This window comes from Notamacropus eugenii, chromosome 4 (assembly GCF_028372415.1).
Source record: "Notamacropus eugenii isolate mMacEug1 chromosome 4, mMacEug1.pri_v2, whole genome shotgun sequence".
NCBI classification, from domain to species: domain Eukaryota; kingdom Metazoa; phylum Chordata; class Mammalia; order Diprotodontia; family Macropodidae; genus Notamacropus; species Notamacropus eugenii.
Genome location: NC_092875.1, coordinates 38,597,184 through 38,611,180, shown reverse-complemented (window position 1 = coordinate 38,611,180; position 13,997 = coordinate 38,597,184). Strand labels below are relative to the sequence as shown.

The 13,997-nt window shown below is 34.7% G+C and overlaps 1 protein-coding gene across 9 annotated transcripts in view; it reads left to right on the top strand.

Moving 5' to 3' along the window:
- MPHOSPH9 (M-phase phosphoprotein 9) overlaps positions 1-13,997 on the top strand; it is a 51,809-nt gene that overhangs the window by 1,693 nt on the left and 36,119 nt on the right. For 5 of the 9 annotated variants that reach the window (XR_011965403.1, XM_072600630.1, XM_072600633.1 and 2 more), the window contains exons 2-7: positions 556-695; positions 1,419-1,694; positions 4,451-4,607; positions 9,152-9,241; positions 9,486-10,021; positions 11,413-11,536. Coding sequence is in view for 8 of the 9 variants with exons in the window: in XM_072600630.1 (XP_072456731.1) it covers positions 1,585-1,694; positions 4,451-4,607; positions 9,152-9,241; positions 9,486-10,021; positions 11,413-11,536 (1,017 nt within the window). In the remaining variant the exon portion in view is untranslated. The other 4 variants (XM_072600632.1, XM_072600631.1, XM_072600635.1 and 1 more) reach the window with 4 other exon arrangements.

The window sequence follows — 13,997 nt, the reverse complement described above, 5'->3', positions numbered from 1 at the left end:
GGCCCCTCCTTCCCCCGTGCCTCGAGTGACGTTTCTGTGGTCCAATTACAAGGCGCCTGCCGGGGGCGGAGCTTGCGGAGGAGCCTCCTGGAGGGATTTCCGTGTCTGCGCTGGTAGGAGCTGTCAGTGGTAGCCAGACTCGCTCCTTGGTTCTGTCCTTGGTCGGCGCGGCTGACTGGGCTCTCTCTTGTACCTTACCGGTTCGCCATTCCCGTCCCCCTTCCCCTTGGTCTCTGACCCCTGCTGTGGGTGACCGATGAGGCCGCTCCCTTCCCCCTTCCTGCCCTCTGGTGCGAGGTCAGCTCTTGGGGTGGGGGGTGGTGGCCTCCATTCCAGCCGTCCCCTCCCCCTCCCTCGCCCCCATTCCTTTTCGCAGGATGAGGCAAAAGCTGCCAAACCCGCGTTCTGTGGCTGAGGAAGGGACAAAACCCCAAACCCAGCCGGACCGATTCCCGGATCTAGGTTGGCAGGATCAGAACTTCCAGTCCGGTCAATTGCATGTCGAGCACCTGGTTATTCGCTTTTCTTTCTCTTTTTTCTTTGCCTCCTGACTAGAAAAGCACCTTTGAATTTCAGCTGCATTTACATCTCCATCCACTGCATCAGGATTACCTCACTGGGAAAGGAGTAGCCTGACATGCAGATCCATCTTCTCAGAAGACTTGTTTTCCAGATAGAAATCCAGCACTCAGGAGGCAAGCTGATTTGAATCCGGATTATTTTTTTCTTGACCCTTTTTTTTTCTTTTGTAAATATGGTGTTGGTCAGCTGGTTTGACTGCCCAGGCCGTTGAGAAGAAATCCGCTTAGCTTTTATTTTTAAATTTGTGCCTTCAGGAAATCTCCCTTTTGTGTGCTGGTGTTCTAATCAAGTCCTCTTTGTGAAGAGGTTTCAGGGTGGAAAATGGTTTAAAAAAACCCACTAGATAACATTGTTGGATAACTGTAAGAATTTGCATTTTGCAGTTGTAGGTTATTAATTTGGGTTTTGTGTGTGTCTTTTAAGGACCTAGGGTTACTCAAGGAGGCATATTATTTGAATTGACGTAGCAAATTGAATATTTATATGCCTCTCTTTGTAGCACGAGAAGCCTTTGGTACCAAATAAGTAACTAAACAAAGCTATGTTGGTGTTTTTGCAAACAAGTATCTATACGCAAACCACAGATAGCAAAAGGAGTTACTTTTTCATGTTCCCTGACTAAATAGCTGTTGTTATTTGGTTATGTAACAGAGTGGAGTCTAGGAAATAGGGTGGTTTTTTTAGAAAATTCAGTAATATCACTGAAAAGGTGATGTCATTTTCTAATTCCGTCATTTGAAATGTGGATTTATGTGCAAAAATTAAAATGTTTCCAGTCATGGAGGAATAGAAGATGATATTAGTAGCTTTTAAGTCTTTCTCATTCATTTTTTCAGAATCTGTTGGAAGCTTAAGACTTTATGCTTCTGAATGTTAGGAACTGAAAATGTCCCTAGATGATGAAGTACCTGAAGATGAATCGGATTCAGTTTCTTCAAACAATGAAGTCAAGCTACTTTTTCAGATAAGAGAATGTAACCACATTCCTGTTAGACATAAACTATGGAAGATTTGGACTTGGTGAAAACTAAACAAGAAACCTTTCCATCTTCTATAGAATCTGATGTCAGAAATACTCATGATTCTATTGGATATAGCTTAAATGCGAACAGGTAACAATGGAAAAGTGACATTTTTTTAAAAGCAGTTACATATCGCATTGTATGTTGAGTTAAACAGTTCAGCTCACCAGTTTATTAAACATCTCGAACAATAGGTGTTATTTATTATGTATATTTGGATAGTACCCCAATTCACCCTAAATCATAACCTTTTTGGCCTTTGAATTCTGTAGATTGTTAGTTGCGTAGTTTCTATAGTTATATAATTTCTTATTTATATAACCAGTAACTGTTATCTAATTAGTTTATGCACTTTATCAGTCTGGTTTGTTGCCCACTTTTTCAAGAGATATTTTAAGATCTTACTTTTATCTGGGGAACAGATAAGTAGTAACTTGCTTTTCTATCTGTGGTTTTAAACATGAGGTGTTTTTTTTTTTTAAATCACATTTCTTTGAAGTCTTATGTCTCAGGCCCAAAGATTACTTCCAAATTTTGATTTTAAAGTTACAAAATTGGTGGTTTATATTATAATAATACTTTTCCATGTTTGAAACGACACAATTCAGCAATATCACTTAGCTACAATGTGGCTGAAATTCAAAGAAATGAAAAAGATCTTTCAGCATCAAAAATAGATGTCACGTAGTACACAAACTTGACTCATAAGAGGGTTGGTAGGTCCTCATTTAAAGTCTGTTCTCCTCATTTAAAGTCTGTGTGTTTTATTTAGAACTCTGATCAACTTTGTCAAATCTATAGCAAAATAGAAGTTGAGAGAGAGAGAGTCCTCTGGCAGCCTCATTGATAGTATGAGTAGTGATAGTTGATGTCCTGACACCAGAGGAAGGGGCAATAATACTGCGAAAACATACACACACTCACACACAGACTGTAGGGTGCTCAAAGGATAGTAGGTTTTTAATGAAGCATCTAGTATTCCTTATACCTCAGGGCCCTAAGGCTATTAATCTCTTTAATATGCCATAGGGCAAATGAAGTAATTTATGTAAAATGTTTTAGAAATCATAAAAGGACTGCAGTACACACCAACTATATGACACAGTTCATAATAATTTTTGACCCTGAGACATCAAGAAAAGTTTAAATTTTGTTAGTTTGAAAGGGTGGGAATTGTAAAACATTTTGGAGAGATTTCTACTTAATATGGCTAAAGTAAATATTTTGATACTTAAAAAGGATGAACCCTCAACTTACTGGAAGACTTGATTATCCACAATTGTTCGTTTCCTAAGTGCATAGGATGCTTGAGGTTTTAGTCTACACCTCATGTTGAAAAATATATCTATCATATAACACCTTGTACATCTTAAAACATCATAAGTTAGTTGATTAATTAGCTTTAAAAAATTTCATACTTAAAACTATGCTGTTGTATGCCACCTACTTTTATACAACAATTTCGAATAGATCTGATGTTCAGTGTGGTGAGCTGTTGATTTCATTGATGTGGATGCTCTCTCATTGTAGAGGTTTAGATGGAAACTCTCTCCTGTTATCTCATGTAATTTTTGGCCACAGATTTTCATAAATCTTCTACAAAGGTTCTAACCTATGAGTTTAAGACCTTTAATTGTTTACTACATGTGTGTATATATGTGAAAGTGTATACATATGTATGTAAATATATACCCACTTTGTATGTGTGTATATATACACATATAGGGAAAATGATTAAAATATATTTTGTGAGGGACATTTTTTCTGCTGTTGTTCCCTCATTCTTGCTCATGACTGATCATTTCCTTTTCTGGTCATACAGGTATTTGAAAAAATGTCTCTTTGTTGTTGCCAATTTATTCTTACCTTGTAGCTTTCCATTTTCCTTTTGGATTTATAAATTTGGTGCTTTTGAGGTCACAGTATTCTATGACACACAGCCATATAGTCATGTGGAGGATGCTCGTCTTGAAGAGATGACGTTTTGAAGAACTTGAAGAGATTGTGTATTTCTCAAAGTTAATTCAGCCTAATCTCATACTGGAGTTCTGGGTCCACCTCCTTTTCCAGCTGTAGTGTCTGTCCATGGTATACATATGCATTGGTGAACTAACTTCACTAGTTCCCCATTTGACTGCCTTAGTTTGAGTGATATGCACTTTTGTAGTGTGGATGGTAGGACAGATTTCTTTTGGATGACTGTAGAGAAGGCTTTGTAGTGCTCTGCAGCTTGAGTGATGCAATTAAAAGTCTGAAGCAAGTTATCCTAGTTTGGACTGCAGCACTAGGTTTGAAAAGCTTTTGTGTTATAATAGCTTTTTAAACTAATATTAAGTGGGCTAAGTATTTTTGTTTACACTAGTAATGTGCTTAGTACACCCATTCATAGATAATGCAGATAAATTTCATTTTGATATATTTATTAAACTAAATTAGTGAATTCCAATTGATGAGGTTTTACTGTAATTCTAAAGGATGTTTATAAGTTTATAAGTGGTATAAGTTTAATGATCATTGGTAAAAAGATTCTCATAATACTTTTGAGAAACTGGAAGTTTTACCATACAGTTGCATTGATTTGTTTTGTTTTGTTATTTTTTTATTTTCAGGAAAGCTGACACTTTTGAGGAAATATTTGGGTTTTGTTTTTAAAAATAGAAAGCTATCAGTATTTCTTTCTCTTGTATTCTTATATATAATTCTCTGATCAGATTTTCAGCAAATGAGATCCTTTTAAATAGAATTAAATACTGTGCTTTTGTGCTGCTTATCTTAGTCTGAACTAGAGGATCATTCAACAGTTCAGTAGAATGAAGAAAACTTTTGCATTATTTATATTTCCACAGAAGCGGACCCAATCTCCTTAGTGCCAATGGGTTGTCCTCTTTCTCAGGGAAGAACAGTATCTCTCTAATTCAGACTGCTGTTGAAGTCCTAACCTCTTTTATGCAAGATCTGCAAAACTGCGGCAAGGCGGATTCTGAGATTTGGAGGAAGTGTGAGGTAGCTATGGAGGGTTCCACAGAATTCTTCATAGAGAAGAAAAGAATTTGACTTAATAGCTTTCTTTCCTTCTTTCCTTCCTTCCTTCCTTCCTTCCTTCCTCTCTCTCTCTCTTTTCCTTCCCCCCCTCCCTTCCTTCCTTCTCTTTGTGTAGTTTGTTGGATCTTTAACAAATGAAAGATAAACAAAATGCTTGCTACATCACAATAATTAGATGTATTTTGCAATACTAATTTGTTCTTGTACTGACTTTGTACTAGTATGATATGTTTTTTCAGAGCAAGCATAAAAGCCCTTAAAATTTTAAATTTGGTAATCTAGTTTTTAAAAAATCATGGACTTACATATCTCATATTTTAATTAGTTGAAGAAAAATGACCCAAAGTCTGCTTTGTTTGAAGTAAAAATTTCAAAAATAATTATAAAACAAAGTTTATATTTAGTATCATATCACATTTACCTCTGGTCTTCCTGTTTCTCATGTCACTGAATATTTTTTTCTTTAGAGTGCAGATTACATATAAACTCATAAATAACAATAATGGTCTTAGTTTATTTGCATATTGAATGTTTTTCTCAAAATACTTATTATTAAATTGACATTTAAATTATAGTAAAATTTTCAGTCCAGCAGTGTTAGAGTTGGATTCTTCTTTTTGGCCAAAATAGTGGGTTTGCTTTAAAACACTAATGAGGATTGTAAAATTATTCATTAAATTTCATAAGAAAGACCTCAAGCAGCAAGTTCTTATTATAATGAAAGAGTAGATAAAATATGGGTTATATTGAAAGATCCATGAAAGCCATCACTAGGATCTGTATAAGTAATTATTGAAGTTTTGTCAGTAAAGTGCATTATAAAGTTTAAAAAGCAATATTTTTCAAAAATTTCACATGTGGATAATGGGTTCAAATTGAACCTTGAGTTCAAATTCAGCCTCAAACACTTTATAGCCTTGTGACCCAGGGCAAGTCTTAACTCTGTTTGCCTCAGTTTCTTCATCTGCAAAATATGTGTGATAGTTATTATTCTTAATGTTCCCCATTAATATTTACTAAGGTAGGTCTGCACATCTTGTGGCCAGCCAAAGTATTTTGGGCAGCTTGGGGGGAAAATGTAAAGGAAAACATCCTTTGTATGTAGAGGAAATCCTTTGGTGAACCTCAGGTGGCCAGAGCCATCTGTGGACCACAAGTTGTGGCAGGCCTGTGCTGAGGTAAAGACTTTTCATTTAGCATTAAAAATATGAAACAAAACATCTTTTTATTTGCTTGAAATGATAAGGTATCTATTGAAATGATTTAAAGTAGATGAGAATTTATTAATTTTAACAAACTCCTGTGTGTTTCACTGGGAATTGCTGCTTTTAATTTTTTTGCCCTGTGCATAGCTCAGTTTTAAATCCCAAGGAAGCATCTAAATTCATCAACCATATTGGCATTCAAATTTTTCTTTGTTTCTCAGTGTAGTTAAAAACAAAATAAAAACACATGTTGTTAAAAACAAAACAAAAACATATTGTTGGCATATGTAATAAGCATAATTATTTGAATGTGGGAGAACTGCTTGGTTCTGTGCTTAATTTACCAATTCAAAGAAGAATTGTTTAAAATGTTTTATACTTTTTAACATGAATTTGGAGGAAGTGGACCTTTGTTCAAATCCACCTCTGGTTCAAATCTGAGCCTTTCTTCCCTTCAGGCTGTTGGGTAAGTTTCTCATCCTTTCTGTGCTTCCACTTCCGTGGTTGTAAAATGAGGGATTTTTAAGGTCCTTACCAACCCTAAATTTATGATCCTTTCATATCCTTTTCATCTATTTGAGTGAGATTTTGAGAGTGCTGTTAATGTTTTTATTCCTTTTGTGCAAATAATTGATACAAAGTATAGATAGCCTGTTTTCATTTGAGCAGTGTGATATGATACAAAAGATTGTAAATACAGCAGAAATCTAGTTCAGAGTTAAGTAGCTGAGAATTAAGTGTAATCTGAGGGTACCCAGTAGTTATGCATGTCTTGCAAATATATGTAAGATGGAAATAATGTTAAGATTTACCACAAATAAAGGATAGGCCTTTTAAGAATATTTTTTAAAAATAGCCAATATTATATTTTTATTTTACAGTTTAATTATACCCACCTCTTTACATGCTTTTAATAGCAAGTTTTGTATAAAATATTTAATAGAGGATACTAATAATAGGGAATATAAGTCATGTCTCTCTGAGATATTTCATATCAAATAAAGTCTGATATGGAAAAACAATTATCTTTTCAGTAGTCTGTATCCCAAAGTAATAAATGTGTAGTTGCAATATAGTGCCATGACAAGTGTAGACAAATCATTTTGGTTTGGATAATAATAATAATGATAATCCCGGCATTTTAGTGCTTTCAGATTTACAGGCTGCTTTATAAAGGTATGTTATCTCAGTTAAACTAATGTACCACAGTTATTATCTCCATTTTATAGGTGAGGAAACTAGACATACAAAGATGAAATGACTAACTCATGGACACACAGTCAGTCACCAAGCATTTATTAAGTGCCTACCATTTGCCAGGCACAATGCCAAGTGCTGGGTATACAAAGAAAGGCAAAACTACTGTTCTTTCTCTCAAGGAACTCCTTTTTTAATGGAGCAGATAACAAATGCATAGATTTATAGAGTGGATTGAAGGTGTTAGAGGAGGAAGTGGAAGGTAGTCCCTATTCTAAGATCAGCATGCTGTCTTCTATACTTGCTGCTTTTCCTCGCTCATTTCCCCAGGCCTGAGTAAAATATTGCTGTTCTGACTTAGTTTAATTCACTGAATTTCAATAAACATTAATACAGTTTGGTTTTTCATTTGTAGAAACTCTGTACATCTTACTGCATTATTATTAGCTCCCTTTTTTGTTAAGTCAATCATATAGTCTATATGTCTTTTCCCTATTTTAGTTCATATTGCATACTTAGATTTTAGTCTAGTTAAAAAAAAAATAAGGTTTAATTTGTATCTTCCTGTGAAATATTTTCCCTTACTTCTTATGTTTTGTTGTCAATTTAACTTACAAGTTAGAAAAAATATTTCTCTCAAATTGGGGAGTAGGAGGAGAATTGAGGAAGAACACAAATATGACCAAAGTTAGCCTGAAAGATTGGTTCACTAATACAAAACACCAGAAAAGTTGAAACTGCTGATAAGAATGTCCTTGATTTTCTTATTATGTCATTATTATTAATTGATTTAGTCAAGTAAATTATTCTTACCCCAAGGTATACTCTGCCTTGATCAGATCACACCTACAGTGTGGTGTTCAGTTCTATCTGATACTTTTTTAAAAATTTGATTTATATCATTCCTCAGTTTATTGCATAGAGCTAAAGTGTATATTTAGACTTGTTGGAACAATGGTAGTCTTAATGTTGGAAAGATGAGTTACTATTGAACACATTTTTGATTTTTAACACTTTGTTCTACTGTGGACATAATCATTTAAGTGCCTCATTCCATTATAACAAGGGGTGGTGGAATTTCAGGAAAATGTAAAGTTACTTGAGGGAAAAACCATTTAACAAATAGTTTTCTTTGTAGCTTTAGAATCTGGAACATAGTAGGTGTTTAATAAGGGCTTTTTGAGTTCCGTAGAAAAATCTAAAGGAAGCTACAGGAGCTATCTGTCATTGTACTCCAAGACCATGTATGGCAGGAATTAGATTTTAGAGGGTCCATGAACCTGGATGGGAAAAAAATTGCATCTTTATTATGACTAACCTCTGGCTTTCCTTATAATCCTGTGTATTTTATTTTATGCATTTAAGAATGTTTAAGATATTCTGAGAAGAGAACATAGGCTTCCCCAGCCTGCCGAAGGGGATCTACAGTTAGGATCCCCTGCTCTGTGAAATAGCCTATTTATCTCTGTTACAGCTTGTTTTACTTAAACAAACAAACTCTGTGGATGATTGTATCAACTTAAAGAATATACTTTGGAGTAATTATTCACAATGTAGAAGAATTCTTTGGGTTTATGGTATAGGGTTTCTTTCATTAGGAACATGTAAGTGTTCAAAAATCATTAACTCTTTGATATGAGTGGAGTAAGGAGAATGAAGCTGGAGGAAAACTTCAAGTTAAAGTATCAGTTGCCTCCAATAAGTGAAGAGGCATCAGAAATGGAACATTTCTTATTTTTTAATAGTAATTTATTTTTAGTTTTCAACATTCACTTCCGTAAGATTTTGAGTTCCAGATTTTCTCCCTGTCCCTCCCCTTCCCCTTCCCCAAAATGGAACATTTCAAATGTTAATGAAGGTCATTTTGAAGATATTGTTCTTATTTATTTTCTCCAGACTCGTTTAAAGTATTGTAATAGTTTTGAAGGTTTCCTGTATTCAGTCATCTTTATTTTTAGAAATTCTTTATTGTAGTTTTTCCAGTTATGACATATTTTGGTAAGAAATGTTGCTATTATTGTAGCTTGGTGTGTTGCATTGTCAGAAAACTAAGATAAAGTTTTCTCTTTTGAATCATTCTTTTTTTTTTTTTAAATTTCCTAGGCTAAGTGGTTACAGCTCTTCAGTTTGGTGGAGGAACAGCGACAGCAGCAGATCGTTGCGCAGCAAGAACAGTTCAGTAACCAAATCAAAGTGAGAACTTGCTGCATGTTCAGCTCTCCTTTGCCTTTGTGTATTTTCACTTTGTTGTCCCTCTGAACTACAGTGACTTATGTAATATGTCTTGTACAAATAAATGAGTGTTCTAGAATCAATATTTCAGCCAGAGCATATTTCATCACAATTTGTAAAAATATATGAATATTGTGATAAGTTCAGATGGCATTATTTCATGTGCTTTATTTTTCTTACACATTTTCCTGCATTTTATTTCCAGCATATTGAAGAAGAGATAAGAAATTTAATTAAATTCCAGAAGAATAATGCTCCTTGGCCTTCCGGTAACAGACCTTCCCCTGACAAACTGATAAACAATTTTTCTACATTAGAAAGTCAGATGGGGTTGTGTTCTGAAAGCTGTGAAAGAAATGAGTACGTTGCCAATTATTCTATACTTAGAGAAACTGAAATTCGGCCAAAAACATTTTCTTCACATCAAGACAGCATTATGGATAGTATTCCAACGAACAATGGTGGGTACAGTAATTTTTTTATCTCAGAACGAAATCCTTACAAATCTAAAGACTTGAAAGAATTCAAGGAGCACAAAGACACTTCCAAAGGCAAACATCCAACCCCTACACCCCAGAAGGATGCATTTGTAAGTGATGGCAAGAAGAGCCTGTGCGTCCAGACTACAGAAGAGTATGCCTCAGCACTCAAAGAGGATGTTTCTATTTTTCCTGGCGAATATGAACATAATTTTACCAGTGAAAATAAGATTTCTGAAGCACATTGTGGAAAACCGAACAGGTGAGTAATCAGTGTTCATGCTTTGAAAACAATTTTATTTCTTCATGTATTAAGTTGAGCATAATTTATAAATACTTTCAGTTGGAGTATCATCAAGAGTGCTGATCAATATCTGAAATAATGATTAGATAGAGCCTTTCAAAACAGATGTGCTGGTTGGCAGATTACAGGTAATGTTGAAGTTAAATCAGTCAGATTACTTGAATGCTTCAACGATTTGTGATTTCATGGCTGTAGTTGCTCCCTCCCAAGATGCAGGTGGTACTCTGTCATAAGCCCTATGTTGCTAGCTGACATATACATACACGCTGCCTTGTATCTGAAGCCTTTGCAGCTTAGTTGATACGACTTGCCAGATCTGGCCCTTTGTGCCTTGCTGGCATAGACTGTGAGAACCCAGGATCATTTCTGTGTCACTGTTAGACATCAGAGTAGGACTCTTTAGTAGAGATAGTCAGTCAAATTACCCCAAAGTATCTCTAGCATCTTGATAGAGCTAACATAGTGATTGGATGATTGGCACATGGTAAATGTTTAATAAATGTTTGTTGACTGATTAAATAATTTTTAAAAATTCACCTTATAAAATCTGAATTTCTTCCAGTTTGTGCTAGCTTGTTACAAGTTGTACTCTCAAAATAGGAATGATTAGAAAGTTCCTGTTGTATTTTCCAATAATTTGACAGCATTAAAAATGCATTTCTACATTTTTTCAGCAGTGGAATTTTGTTATGCATATGTTTGAAGTAGAGAGCTGTTTATAAATGTACCTTCCTTTATATACTTGATGTCTTAACAATATGTGTGTAACTATAATTTTTGTAAACTGGATTACATTTCTATTTCTCTAGGGAGTTAATTATTTAATAATGGAACTTTATGGTAAATCTGTTTTGCAAAGCAAATACTCTTGAAAAAATATGAAGTTAATCCCCAATTTATCTGTTTTGTAAAGCTCAGTTTTATATGTGTATATATGTATGTATTATATATTATACATGCATAAATACAGACCCTTTCTGTTGATTAGTATAATAATCTTAAAGACATTATTGGGCAGTGTCAGAATGTATTTTTATTTTAGGTCAAACTTTGGTCTGCATGGACCAATTTGTTATGTGTATTCCATGGCCACAAAATGCATAGTCATCTCCAGGCAGTGTTTTTATGCTAAAGTAAACAAAAAACTACAGGTAGAGAAATGCAAGTTAATGATGCATCATTTCTCTCTCTCTCTCTCTCTCTCTCTCTCTCTCTCTCTCTCTCTCTCTCTCTCTCTCTCTCTCTCTCTCTCTCCTTAATTCTACTTCCAGAAGGCCAACGCTGTTGTTCTCTGTGGGAGATGACATATAAAAAGGCTAAATTTTTTTTTTTTTACTACTTTTTAATAGCAAATCTTTAACATCATGGGCACAAAAATTGAAACAAAATCAACCGAAGAGAGTACACATTGAAGAGGAATACATCACATCTGTTCAAGGAAGTGAACAAAGAAAAAAATCAACAATTGAGAATGTAGGTAATAACTTCAAACTGGCACATTTCTGCACTAGTAATTATATTGGGATCGTGCTATGTTATCATTATTTCTATTTGTTTCTATCCTATTTTATTGTTAATTTGCTCCACTGGCAAGCAGTTCTTCTAGACTGTGAAGATCGGAAATAACAAGTTGCTATAAACGTTTGTTCTGTAGCTGGCTGCCAGTAAAAACTAGGAGGTGAGGGTATTAGTTTTAAAAATCATTTTTAAAGGCACTGTCATTCCATGTGTTACAAGTATTGACATCTAACAATATAGTAGTCCATTTAACTTTGAAAAATTTAAACCTAAATAAAGATTTTTTATTGGCAGGCATATTTATTTAATTACTACATTAAAAATATTTCATTTTTATTAAATAATTTAAAATTGCTTTGTAAACAAGTCTATCAAAATTTTGGAAATACTGAAGCAGTTTGTCTAAAATATGAATGTAATTTATCTGTCCTGTTTCTTGTTGTAGCACTTACTCTGTTAAAAGCTAGCTAATAAGTCCCAGGACTTAGAAAATTTTTAAAATACCTTTTCTATTATACCTACCTTGTCATTTGGATTTCTGTGTATCTCATTTATGTGGTTAAAATAAATAAAAGTTTCTTTTGACCTCAGTGGTCATAAAAGTACCAGTTTTTAGTGTAGTACATATAAATTTCAAAGCTTTATCTCTTTATAAGCTTTTGGAAAATTCCTTAGTTGTATTCACATTACATGTATCAACTTTGCCATCCCTGAGAGCTTTTTTCATGACAGGAATCAAAAAAACTGTTCCCTCAGCCTTCATAAATAAGGCACTATTTATTCTCTTTCCCTCTTGTAATTTTTCTTCTCTTCAGTCTATACAGATTTGCCAGATCTTCTTGGTTTCTAAACATTTTTCATCCTTTTTCAGATTTTTTTTAAAGGGAGAAAAATTAAAAGTATAGAAAGCAACATTAACCTTCCTTTTTGGAATTAAAACAAAGTAATGCATATTCAGAAAAATCCCTTAATACATTAGTGGTTCCAATATAACGTTACATGATATGGGATGAAGGCATTTTGCCTAGTCTAAAGGGAATTTAGATTGATTGAATAATAGCCAGATTGAGAGAACAACCAAAAAAAATGCTCTCTCTGTCACCTAGTGATTGCCTTTTTTTTTTTTTTTTTTTACCAATCTCCAACTTTTGTTGGAGAATTTTCCACTTCTGGCAAACTTTTAAAACAACCTGTTTTGTTGTTTTTATGCAGTTCAGCTGAGGGACTGGATTTTCTTGTGGGTTGTTTCTTGCTGAGTATATATCATAGCGTGTAGCATATCGTAGCTGTATGCTGGTCTGATTGATGTTCCTTTGGTTTTGTGGAGTGTAGATGAGACCAGCTGCAAAATGATAAGGAGTCAGTTACTTAAGGAGAGTCACACTGAATCGGATGGATGAGTTATTAGGCCAGAATTGGCCTTTCTGGGGAGCCCTAATGTAGTTAGTGTGAACTTTCACTGAGAGAAAGATTGAATGCTTGAAGCACTCGGGTGTGGATAAGGTACTAGTTTTGTTCCACTTGGTCCCAGAGAGTAGAACTAGGACCAAAGTACCATAGACAATGCAGTGTTAGGTTTAGGCTTGATATATAAAAATACTTACACTTTATTGTGATTAAAAATGGGCAAAAATAGAATGAACATGCCTCTGAATGGAGGGATGAATGGATTCTCTCTACTAGGAGATGACCCTAAGGGATTGGGAGCAGTGTTGTAGAAGGCTTCTTGCTGTGGTAGGAGCTGGCCTAGATCAGAGGTGTCAGACTCCCTGCCCACAGGTAGGAACCAGACTAAAATATCATTGAGAAATATTTAACAAAATATGTAAAGATACAGTACAACAGAGATCATGTTAGTTTGTGGTTTTCTAAGTCAATACGTGATCTGCAGGAATCCAGATTCTCTCTGAGGTTGAGGGGAACTGTACTAGATGACCTGGTATCACTTTAGGCTTTGAGGTCCTGTGGTTTTGATGATTTCCTTTAGGATTTCAATGAGTTCCAAAGAAAAAGTTTTTGTTTAGATAATGCAAAAGGTATCCTGTCTTTTCTGACCCAAACTCCTCATATAAAAACATATTTTGTGCTGAAGCTGTTCTGAAGCCCATTTTTAAAATGTAGTTTAGTTTAAGGATCTTAAGAGAGTTTGTCTTTGTTTCTGTTGCTGTTGTAGGATAAGCTTTTCAAGATCCTTCATCTTAATGGATGAAGGACTTCGTGGGGGTTTTTTTCTTTTAAACGCTATTATTGAGACTAAGGAAGGGTTCTTCTACTTGGATTGTGATAGCTCCATGGGATGAAAGAGTTGCCCTTTTAAAAGGGTTGTTTATTGCACCATACTTTTATTTCTCATTGAAAGTCAGGCCTTTTTTCTTCAGTGACTGCCCTATTTTCTAAGAAGAGTGAAGCAGGCAGC